Here is a 12,255-nt window from a genome sequence, read left to right as displayed (position 1 = left end):
CGGTCACTTTGGGGTCCAAAAGACTGAGGCAAATATCCGCCAGCGGTTTTACTGGGTGGGCATGAGAGAAGACATGGAGAAGTGGTGTCGGGAGTGTGTAGCCTGTGCCTTGAAACGAGGTGAACACCATGATCAGAGGGCACCACTGAGACCCATTGTAAGTACTCGTCCTCTTGAACTTGTCGCCATCGACCATGTGAAACTGGAGCCTAGTCGCTCAGGGTATGTGTACGCTATGACTATTATTGACCATTTCACTAAGTTTGTTGTAGCGGTGCCTGTGAGAGACCAGACGGCCAAGACTACAGCCGAACTGTTCTGGAAACACTTCCTCCTGCCCTACGGTTGTCCAGAAAAGATCCTCACCGATCAAGGTCCTGCTTTTGAGTCCCATCTGTTCCAGGAACTGTGCCGCCTGCACAACTGTAAGAAGATCCGGACGACGGCCTACCATCCGCAAGGTAATGGATTATGTGAAAAAATGAATCAGACCTTGATAGAGATGCTGAGGACCGTGCCTCCTGAAACCAGGGGAGATTGGCCTAATCTGTTGCCACAGCTCATGTTCACATACAATCATACCATACACTGTTCCACCGGGTATACCCCCTTTTATTTGATGTTTGGGCGCCAAGGATTATTGCCTGCTGACCACTCCTTGGATGTACTCGTACCTGATTGCATCAACCCATTCCCTAATACCGACTGGGTTGCTGAACACCAAAGGCGATTGAATACGGCCCAAGCTATTGTTCAGGAACGTATGGACTATGCTAGAGACCGGCAGCAGAGAGACTATGACCAAGCAGCCCATGCAGAACCCTTGACAATAGGGGCTGTGGTATGGTTAAAAAATAACCGCCGTACCAGTAAACTGGACAGTAAATGGGAGCAAAGTCCCTATGTTGTCACTGCAATCCCAAATGTTGGAACTCACACTTATGAGATCACCCGGGAGGGCAGGGGATCCCAAATTGTGCACCGAAACCGGTTAAAGCTCTGCCTGACACCAGGACCCAGTGCCGAGAGTTCTATATCTGAACCCCCTGTGTCAGAGTCATCGATACAGCCTGAGGATCCTATGCAGGCTGTCCGAAATCTAAGGTATGACGCTGATCCCATGCATTGGCTTCTGACACCATGGTTGAACTTGTTGGTGCCCGCTCCGGCACCTACTGTGCCTTTACTTCCAGAAGAGCCGGTTCAAGATGCCCCGGATCCAGTTCCCCCTCTAGTGGATCCTGTTGTTCCTGTTGTTCCCGTTGTTCCTGACCAAGGTCTCACGGATGGAGATCCTCCTGTTGCTCCTCTCTCTTCTACCTCGGTGCTAAGGGAAGAGGAAACCCCTGTGTTGAGAAGGTCCACCCGGATGACCAGGGGACGTCCGCCAGTCCATTTAAGAGACTTTGACTATGCTGGTGGTGTCTCCTCCCGAACAGTTACTATCGGAAATAGCCTGCTTGATGTTTGTGCGCAAGAATGGACTCCTCCACGTGAGCCCTTGCCTGTTCTACACCCACGGGGAAACCCTGTGTAGTTCCTTATTATACTTCAGTCAAGAAAAATAGACTAACCTGGTTCACCTTAAGTCCGCTGTGCCAGGTCAGCGGCCGTGCCTAAGAAGAAAGAAGACGCCCCTTTTTCTTGCGTCATTTGTTGCAAATGTTATATTTTTGTGTGAAATAGTTGTTTATCATATTTATAATGCCATGTTTAACTTATGCATCAGCTTATGTTGGTTCAGGGATATGTGTGAGTACGAGGCCTTACTCACGTTAAAGTCTGGGGGTGTGCAGCATACGGGTAGGCTACCCGACACTGCTAGATTTGAATGTGCATTTCCCTTTAAGCCAGTCAGGCCGGTTACCGGCAATCCTTATCACAGCCAGCAGAGGGAGCCCCCAGTTCAGTATAAATAGGCTAGGGCCTAGCTCAGGAAGATTAGAAGTTTCCAGACTCAGTGCAGAGAGGGTTCCCCTCCTGAGTCCGTATGCATAGAAGTCAGAAGGGCATAGCTAATCAGCCTGAAGACACAGAATACCACAGAGGCCGATCAGATAAAGCAAGAGGTACTCAAGATAACAGAGGAGGTACTAGATAAGGACAGCTTCAAGGGTACGCCAGATAAAGGGCATTAGACCTTGGAGAGAAAGTCACATGTTTCAGGACCAGTCAGGAATAGTGTGCAAGCCGCCTGTACTGCATCTCCTGTAATCAACACTCTGTATAATACATTGCTAAGACCGGCCATTCTGTACTCCCAAGAACCAGCTGTATTCACTGATATTCAGTAAATGTTCCAGTTTTTGTTGGCTATCCTATGCTTGCTTCATTCTTCTACAATACCATACACGGCGTGTCACCGTTTAATTGACACTGGCGTCACGAACTTTTAAATACCTGCCTGTTCCAGTATTTGCCCCAATTGAAGACGACAGTGGATCCCAGGTTAGTGAGTCAATCTGCACTACAAAGCCCAGCATACACTACTGACCCCCTGGGACACTGCACAAAGACTACAACTCCCACCATGTCCAGGCTGTCAGTATGGGATATCAGAGGATGTTTCTGGGAGGGGGTATAAGAGGACTACAACTCCTAGCATACCCAGCCTCTTTTTATGGGATATCAGACGACATTACAGGGAGGGGCTATAAGAAAAGAGGATTACAACTCCCAGCATGTCCAGGCTATTATTATGGGATATCAGAGAATACGTCAGGGAGGGGTATAGGAAGAGAGGACTACAACTCCCAGCTTGTTCTTATTATTATGGGCTTAAAGGGGTTGTCCGGGTTCAGAGCTGAACCCGGACATACCCTTATTTTCACCCCGGCAGCCCTCCTGAGCCTAGTATCGGAGCATCTCATGCTCCGATGCGCTCCCGTGCCCTGCGCTAGATCGCGCAGGGCACAGGCTCTTGTGTTTTCAATAACACACTGCCGGGCGGTAACTTCCGCCCAGCAGTGTGTTCGGTGACGTCACCGGCTCTGAGGGGCGGGCTTTAGCTCTGCCCTAGCTGTTTTACTGGCTAGGGCAGAGCCAAATCCCGCCCATCAGTGCCGGTGACGTCACCGGGCTGCCTGTCAGCCCCATAGAGAGCCCCGGTACGTCACCGGAACTCTGAAAAATGCCTTTGCCCTGCGCGATTTAGCGCAGGGCAAAGGAGAGCATCGGAGCATGAACTGCTCCGATGCTCATGTCAGGGGGGCTGCCGGGGTGAAAATGGAGGTATGTCCAGGTTCAGCTCTGAACCTGGACAACCCCTTTAACAGAGGATATTTCAAGAATGGGGTATAAGAGGAGAGGACTACAACTCCCAGCATGTCCAGACTGTTATTATGGGATACCAATGGGTACTTCAGGGATGGGGAATAATAGGAGAGGACTATTTCTCAAGCTCACCACTTCTGCACTGATGAGATCCAGCCCCTCCTACACTGATCACATGACGGTGACGTCACCGCAGGTCCTTCAGCTCTTGCAGTGTAGCAAATACAGAGCTTGTATGGCCCTGCCATGAAACCGTTGTCCAGTTTGTTCGGTAGCTAATAAAGTTATCGGACGCTTACTGTTCATTTCCCGAAGCCGGGGCAGCGCACTGCATGCCGGTATTTGTAGTTCGATAGGCCATGTTACATATTATTATTGTCTACGCTAGGACTACATTTCCCAGTAGATCTCTCAGACTGACAGCCCATACAACAAAGATGGCAGCTCCCAGGTAGCAGACCTAGTACTTTGTATCATTTCTGTCCGCTTGGCCGAGTTGCTGGCAGGTAAGACATCCTCTTTACAGTGCAGGCAAGCCGTGCACCAGTCCTGTAATGTGAGCGCCAGGGTTTCATGGCCGTACAGGCCTCTGCGGGGAGCGCGCAGTCTGGCACTTCCTTTATGTCTGCAGTGATACACAGCTGTGATTTGTCAGTAGTAGATGTGACATGTGGCAGCTCCTGCTCAGCACATTGTATCTGCCCTCTTTCTTCCTTGTCCTGGAAAATTCATGTTTGCTTGAGGGTTGTGGTTGTGAATACTCATGGTTTCAGAAGAACTACTACACCTATCATGTTAATCCCGATCTCCACCGGCCGGTTAGGTGCTTATATGAGAGCTGCGATCAGGTTGACCGGGTAGATGCGGAATGTGTTTCATGTATAATCCAGAACTGGGGTTTTGTGATTCACAGATCACCTCACCCAGGTCAGAAAGGAGAACACGAGGAGCTCACCGATCCCCAATATTCTGTTTATGTAAAGACACTAGGTTTCAGTGCGTGGATTTGCCGTAGATGCTTTGCAAAGGGTGAAATCCGCAGCAGATATCCGCCATATCAATTGACAGGCTGCCTGTTTGAAACCCGCACCACAAAGGCAGATTTCAGAGCACACACGTTTTGCAGAGTATGGATGAGATTTTTTTTTAAAGTCTCGTCCACTTTGCTGCTATCATAACCACTGCAGATATTCCACACACGAATCCTCTGCCGAAACTCTGCAGCGTGTATGCTACATATGAGCGTACAATAAAAGAGTGAGGCAGGAGTAATAGCTGGAGTGGACTTCATGACACAATGCAATTCTCTAAGGAAACGTGTAGGATTAGAAATAATAGAGTCCAACCACTTGTGAACTGGCGGCTCCTTTACATACACTACTCGCAAAAAGTTAGGGATATTTGGCTTTCAGGTGAAATTTATGGAAACCGTTAAAAGTTCCCTCTACAGTGATATTATATCATAAAAGTAGGACATTTAAGTAGAAATGGTGAGTTCCTCATCTCAAACAATTATTGAAACAAAAGCTGACCCCAGTGGTGGGCATACCCCCACAAAAATGTCAGTGTCTCAGTAACTTGTCATGTGGCCTTGAGCATCAATTACAGCTTGACAAAGACGTCTCATGCTGTTCACAAGTCGACTTATTGTCTGCTGAGACATGGCATCCCACTCTTCTTGAAGGGCGGCCCTCAGGTCATTGAGGTTCTGGAGTACAGTTACGAGCCTCTACACAGCGACTCAGCTTATCCCATAGATTTCCAATGGGATCCAGGTCTGGAGAAAGTGCAGGCCACTCCATTTGAGGTATCTCAGTCTCCAGTAGCTGCTCCCTAAGGATGCGACCTCGATGAGCTGGCGCATTGTCGTCCATGAAGATGAAATTAGGCCTGTGTTGTTCATGCAGAGGCACAATGACTGGATAAATGATGATATTCAAACGAGTATGGGCTTGTCACTGTACCATTCACAAAGTGTAGGGCATTTCTGTATTGAATAGACACACCTGCCCAAACTGTACCACCACCACTAAAGGCTCATCTGGTGACAACAGTGGCTGATGCATAGCGCTCTCCTTGACGTCTGCAACAACGTTGGCGGCCATTATTTCTGTTTAGTGAGAATTGACTTTTATCATTGAACAGCACCGAGGCCCACTGCTCCCTCGTCCAGCGTAGATGCTCCCTGACCCATGCAAGAAGATGACGCCTGTGCCTGGTCGTATGGTCAGGTACCCTTGCAGGTCATCTAGCACACAGACCACACTGATGTAAACTGTTTTAAATGGTCTGACATAACACTTAGGTGCCTTTCATCTTTCTTAAATGTCCTGGAGTTGTGTGGCATTCATTATCTGGTTCTGCAGGGCATTGTTCACAATGAAGCGGTCTACAGTGTGGAATGTGGCCAAAGCACGTCCACTTCTATGCCTTTCTGTGACTCTTCCAGTCTCTCTGTATCTCTGTTGCAACCTGCTGGTGACACTCTAAGCTTAGTGGCCACTTCCGTCTGAGAACATTCTGCTTGAAGCCTCGCAATGGCGAGGTACTGTTGATCAGTTGTTAGGTGTTGTCTTGGTCTCATGTTGTCATAATGTGAACAGCATGATGAGGAGGACTATTTAAATACCAATTCTAATTGAAACAGGAAACTTTGCAGTTAAGCTCCTTGTTAGAGAACAGCAAGTTGTGCAAAAAGTACTGAAACACTGAACAGTTGGACATGTGCATTAAAATTTTTAGAGATGGTCACATTAAGTTCACCTGTAAAGGTTAGAGTACATTTTAGGTTCATCCTGAAATTTCACTCGCAAGCCAAATATCCCTAAAACTTTGTGAGTAGTGTATATAGTGGCTCCTTCAGCTGTTTGTGCATCTTTTTTCTTTTACATTTTGCAGGTTTACTCCACTCAATCAGAAATGTTTGGGGATCTGTTTGAAGAAGATGAAGACTTCTCATTCCTTTCAAGCAGTACAGCCACCAGTAAAACCAAATCCAAAGATTCTGAAATACTGGAACCAAGGGGAGAAACTAGACTAAGTGGCCTCAGGAACCAAGGAAGCACCTGTTACCTTAATTCCTTGTTGCAGACTTTACTTTTCACTCCAGAATTTCGAGGTATATTAGGAGTATTATCTATAGTACTGCTAGCATTTCCATGAAGGAAACATTTGTCTCAAGTTTCATAAAACCTAGGACAAGGAGGTGGTGGGTAACTCTCTTAGTAGCCATTCTGTTAAAGGAGTTTTCCGAAACTTTTATAGTTATGACCTAGTATCTGATTGGTGGGGGTTCCAACACCCAGGAACCCCGCTGATCAGTTGTTTGAGAAGGCACCGGTGCTCACAGTAGGCCCACGGCCTGCTTTCCCTAGGCTATGTAGCGTAGCTCAGCCCCATTGAAGTGAATGGGGCTGAGGTTCAATACCCAGCACAGCTGCTATACTGTGTTCGGAGCTGTGCTTGTTGAGTTGAGAGAAGGCCATGGCACTACTGTGAGCACTGTTGCTTTCTCAAAAAGCTGATCAGCGGGGGACCTGGATGTCAGACCCCCACCTATCAGATACTGTTGACCTATCTAGAGAATAGATCAGGGTTTGGAGAGACCCTTTAACTTCTTTTTTACAACAACTTGCGTGAATTCCATAAGCAGAATGCATAAATGTCAGTCTGTATTCTGACACATTCACTGGGAAATGGCAGCGTAAATCTATTTCCTGTGTTGAGTGCCTTGCCAATAGAGGTCATCTTCCCTGATACATTGGACTGGATCTGGTTGTAAATATGAGTATCTTTATCTTTATTCAGCAATAGCATCCAGACATCTTGGAAGTGGTCAGAGATTGAAAGTGTATTAGAAAGTTGTAGTATAGATTTAGTATAGAGGTATTCTAAAGACATTTATGAATGACATGCATGGTATTTATTTACACCTTGTCAGAATGGACTCTATGTATGTGTTTTGTGCAAGAAAAGTATATAAAATATAATTTGGTTACATCAAACCAGCAAGTCTGCAGATCCGTTTTTAAAGTAATGCAAAATGAGAAATGTATCATTGGGGGACACAGACTTTACCATGGATCCTGATAAGGATCCTCTGGACATGCTGCGTGGAGGGACACAGGCTGGGTAAGCGCTGTTTTCCCCTTCCTACAGGGTTAAACTACCCCCCTCATCCTCCTTCCTGTCACTGTAGGGTTGTCATTATGTCCGAGCCCAGACCCTAGGATCCGAAGCAGGAGGTCACTTCTGTGCGCCATTTTGTTTGTGCATCATGTCGCACAAAATTTCCATCCGGTCAATCGGATCCCCTCTGCTCTGCGCGTGCTGCTCCACCGTCAAGTGGCTCGGCCCTGGACCCAATTGCCCCTACTGCCCAGCCTATGGTAAAGCCGGAGTGGGCGCGTTCCCTGTCAAGGATGGTACAGGATGTCTCCAATACCGACAAAGCTATTGTGGAAATATTGGGGCAGTCCTCTGACCAGTCCGACCCTGGGTATCATGGGGCTCATGCCCATCGCGGCCGTCCGGCAGAACGGGCCAGAACATCCTCCCCCAAAAGGGTGTCTGTGTCTCCCGTTTCCTCGGCCTCTCCTCCTCCTCCTACCAGAGAGTCATGTTCGGAGGAGAAGGGGTCAGATGAGGATGTCGTCTCTCCGGAGGGTCAGTCATCCAAACTGTCCACCATGGAGGATAATCTTATTACAGCGGTTATTGAGATGTTGCACTTTTATCGGCCAGCTTGGGTTTTTCCTTTAGAAGGTCCCATTGCTCGCCACAAGTGTTTCTCCAACCACCAGGATTTTGATTCCTCTCTTTAAAATGAGTGGGATTTTCCTGATAGACGTTTTGCCTTGCCAAAAAGCTTAAACGTCCTTTATCCATTTCCAGAGGATTTGACTAGGAAATGGTCGTCCTCACCTATAGTGGACCCGCCAGTTTCCCGCTTGGCTAAACATACTACCTTGCCAATGGTGGATGTGGCTTCTTTCTCTGATATCAGGGATAAGAAACTGGAAGCTTTTGCAAAATCTTCCTTTGAAGCAGTGGGCACAGCACTGCAGTCGGTGTTTGCCTCTACATGATGAGCAAGGCTATGGGGGAGTGGACAAATAATTTACGTCAGGGTCTCGCCTAGGGAGTCCCCTCTGGGGAACTGGCCGAAATGGCCCTGCAGCTCTCTCATGCCAGTGCATATATTTGTGAGACCTCTTTGGATGCGGCCAGGCTTATGGCCCATTCGTCAGCCCTGTTGGTGTCTATTCGCCGTACCCTATGGCTCTCCTGCTGGGCGGCAGATAATGCTTCAAAGTGGACCCTGGCGGCCCTCCCCTTTACCGGCGGCAGACTTTTTGGTAAGCGCCTGGATGAGATCTTTTCTGATACTACAGGGTGGTAAGAGCACCCATTTACCACAGAACGGGGGGGAGCCTCTTTTTCGCCCTTTTCAGAGTTTTTCCAGCCCTGAGAGGTCGGCCGACAAGTCTGCCCCAGATCAGAAGCACAAGCCTTCCTTCAAGCCTCGCCCCCATCAACAGGGCTCCAAGTCCTATAACCCCAAGACCTCTGCGGCTTCCGGCAGCTGGCTTCATCTGTTTCGGCATGTTTGCCTGGCGCACATCTCGGATGCTTGGGTGAGAGAGGTCATTGCAGAGGGCTACAAGCTGGAATTTAGGTACTCCCCCGTCCCGATTGTTTTATTTTTTTTTATACATTTTTTTTGGGTCGTTTTTGCTGACGTCGGGCCGGTCCTTCCTTACTCTGGTGGACGGTGTTGACAAAGGACGCAAGCCTCAGGGGTTGGGGGAGGAGTGCTGGGAAATATCTCTGTTCAAGGCGTATGGTCACGCGAGGAACGCTCCCTCTGCGGCATTGGACGTCTGGCTCAGGTTCAGTCTGACAACTCCACGGCGGTGGCGTACCTCAATCACCAGGGCAGCGCCTGCCAGCCATGGCGGAAACAGCTCTGATCCTCAGATGGGTGGAGAACCATGTTCCGGCGCTGTAGGCAGTTCACATCCCCGGTGTCGACAACTGGATCACCTACTTCCTCAGCAGGGAGCGTCTCGATCCCGGCGAATAGGCTCTTCACCCGCAGGTTTTTTGGGACATCTGCGAGCAATGGGGTCAGCCGGATGTGAATTTCATGGCCTCCCACTTCAACAGCAAGGTCAAGGACTTCATTGCGCAGTCCAGGGATCCCATGGCTCTGGCGTGCGACGCGCTGGTGATTCTGTGGAGTCGGTTCACGTTCCTTACGTGTTGCCGCATCTTCCTCTCATTCTGCGTCTCCTCCGGAAGATCAGGTCCAAAGGACTACTCGTCATTCTCGTGGCCCCCGATTGGCCACGCAGAGTGTGGCATGCGTCTCTAGGCAGCCTTCTCGCCTACGAACCCTGGCGTCTTCCTCTTTGGGAGGACTTGCTGTCACAGGGGCCGATCTTCCACCCGAATTTATTGTCGCTACATTTAATGGCATGGCTGTTGAAGCAGCCGTACTAAAGGCTCGGGTTTTATCTGATGCCGTGGTCCGGACCATGATTCGTGCCAGAAAGCCGTCGTCTTCCCGAACTTACCACCGGACCTGGAAGTTCTACTTTAGTTGGTGCGAGCAGCATCAGCTGTCTCCGGTTTGGTTCGCTTTGCCGCAGCTCTTGTCTTTTCTGCAGTCGGGCATGGACTTGGGGCTGGCTCTCAGCTCCCTCCAAGGGCAAGTTTCGGCTCTCTTCATTCTTTTTCAGTGGAATTTTGCTTTGCTTTTGGTGGTTCAGACTTTTCTGCTGTGGGTGGCTCATGCTGCGCCCCCTTTCTGTCCTCCGTTGGATCCTTGGGATCTTAATCTAGTGCTCAACGCTCTCCAGTTTTCACCATTTGAGCCTTTGCAGCAGGTGTCGCTTCGCTTCCTGTCTTACAAGGTGGCATTTTTGGTGGCAATCACTTCCATCCGTAGGGTGTCTGAACTCGCGGCTCTTTCATGTTGGTCGGCTTTCCTGATCCCCCCCCCCCCCCCCCCCAAAATCAGGATAAAGTGGTCCTTTGCTCTGTTCAGTCCTTTCTTCCGAAGGTGGTGTCAGCATTCCATCTAAATGAGGTGATTATTCTCCCTTCATTTTGTCCAGACCCTTCTCATCCTCGGGAGCAGTCATTCCATACTCTGGATTAGACTCGAACGGCTCATATCAATCTGTCCCAGACATCATCTTTCCGGCGGACGGATTCCCTGTTCGTGATTCCAGAGGGGCCGAGTCGAGGGCTGGTGGCATCGAAGACTTCCATTTTCCGATGGATTCGTGTGGCCATTGTGGAAGTGTACCGTGTTAATAACCAAGCCCCACCCTTCCGGGTGAGTGCTCATTCGGCTCGGGCATTAGGGGCCTCTTGGACGGTGCATCACGGGGCTTCAGCTCTTCAGGTGTGCAAGGCGGCTACCTGGTCGTCTTTGCACACTTTTTCCAAGTTTTACAGAGTGCACACCTTTTGCGTCTTCTGACGCTACTCTGATTGGCCGGAGGGTTTCTTATTAGGCCCACCCTTGGGACTGCTCTGTACGTCCCATGGTCAAGCCTGTATCCCCCAATAATACGGATGAGAAAACAACTAGATATTTGTACTTACCGTAAAATCTGTTTCTCTTCCGTTCATTGGGGGACAAAGCTCCCACCCCTCTTGTTTACGGGTGTTTTCTGGTCTGTGTGGTTCTGTGTTTGTACATATTTTTATTTTTTTCCTTCTTCTACTGATTTAGCTTAGTCCCTGTAAGAATGGTATAGCTGAAGGGAGGAGCTCACACCTTTGTTCTTAGTGTCGCCTCCTAGTGGCAACAGCTATACCCCATGGTAAAGCCTGTGTCCCCCAATGAACGGAAGAGAAACAGATTTTACGGTAAATAAAAAAATCTAGTTTAGTATGGGATACACTGAATTATTAAAGAAAAGTATTTGATGCCTCATACTGAAAGGGGTTGTGTCATCTAATATATTGGTGGCATATCGCTAGGATATGCCCCCAATGTTTGATAGGTGAACCTATCTCTACAATTGACACCCGTGGGGTCCGCTCTCCTTCTTTTTGCAGGCTCCTGGGACCTGCACCTATCAGCCATTGGGTGCATAACCTAGCGATGTACACCAATGTATGAGATGGGCCAACCCTTCAAAGCAGCATTGTTAAAATGGACATTTATTACCAATCCACGGGATAGGTGATAAATATCTGACCACTGGGACCTCCACAATACCACTGCAGTTGTGACATTTGAATAAAGTGATAACACTTGAATGGTCCTAATACATTCAAATTCTGTGTGACTGACGGAGACCGACAAGTACCATGTTCAGTTGTTTTAGTCAACCCCAGTACACATTGAATCGAGCTGCAGGATGGATGCTGAACCACAGGTCATTTCAAATTCTGACCACAGTGAGGAGAAACAAGGTCTTGGGGCCCCTATTCTAGTAACTGTGAAATTGTTACAGTGTCTGAACATCTCCAATTCACAGTCCTTTGTATTTGTGTTTCAACAGAAGCCCTGTTTGCATTGAGCACAGAAGAGCTTGGAACTCTAGATGAGAAAGATGTCCCTGATTCCAAGGTATGTCCCTCGTAGGGAAGATTACTTACCTGCTTCCTGGCATTGGCTCCTCGCTCTTTCTCCACCAGGCCTGTGATGCTTCACTGGACTCCCTTGCTGAAAACATCCAGTTTGACATCACCTACGGCCAGTAATTGTTAAACCGGATGTTTTCTGCACAGAGGAGCATTGCAGGCAGAGAGGAGAAGGAGCCAACACCAGGAAGCAAGTAAGTAAGCTTACCTTTACAGGTCCGGCCAAGTGTGGGGATTTGCCAAACCCCCCCATACTTGCAAAACCCTTTTAAGGGTCATTTGGCTCAGCATATGTCTGCTCATTAAGTGATTAAGTCTTGTTTTTATCGTCGTAGTTGCTTGTAGTCTACTGTATAATCATTCTGTCCTACCTGG

The 12,255-nt window shown here is 48.6% G+C and overlaps 1 protein-coding gene across 1 annotated transcript in view; it reads left to right on the top strand.

Moving 5' to 3' along the window:
* The first annotated feature begins 3,579 nt into the window (after positions 1–3,579).
* Positions 3,580–12,255, top strand: part of USP40 (ubiquitin specific peptidase 40) — a 63,722-nt gene continuing 55,046 nt past the window's right edge. The window contains 3 exon segments of the mRNA XM_044304120.1: positions 3,580–3,779; positions 6,172–6,391; positions 11,799–11,866. Of these exon segments, the coding sequence (XP_044160055.1) occupies positions 6,193–6,391; positions 11,799–11,866 (267 nt within the window). The 5' untranslated portion in view covers positions 3,580–3,779; positions 6,172–6,192.

This window comes from Bufo gargarizans, chromosome 8, assembly GCF_014858855.1.
Source record: "Bufo gargarizans isolate SCDJY-AF-19 chromosome 8, ASM1485885v1, whole genome shotgun sequence".
Classification (NCBI taxonomy): Eukaryota; Metazoa; Chordata; class Amphibia; order Anura; family Bufonidae; genus Bufo; species Bufo gargarizans.
This window is presented reverse-complemented; position numbering and strand designations above follow the sequence as displayed.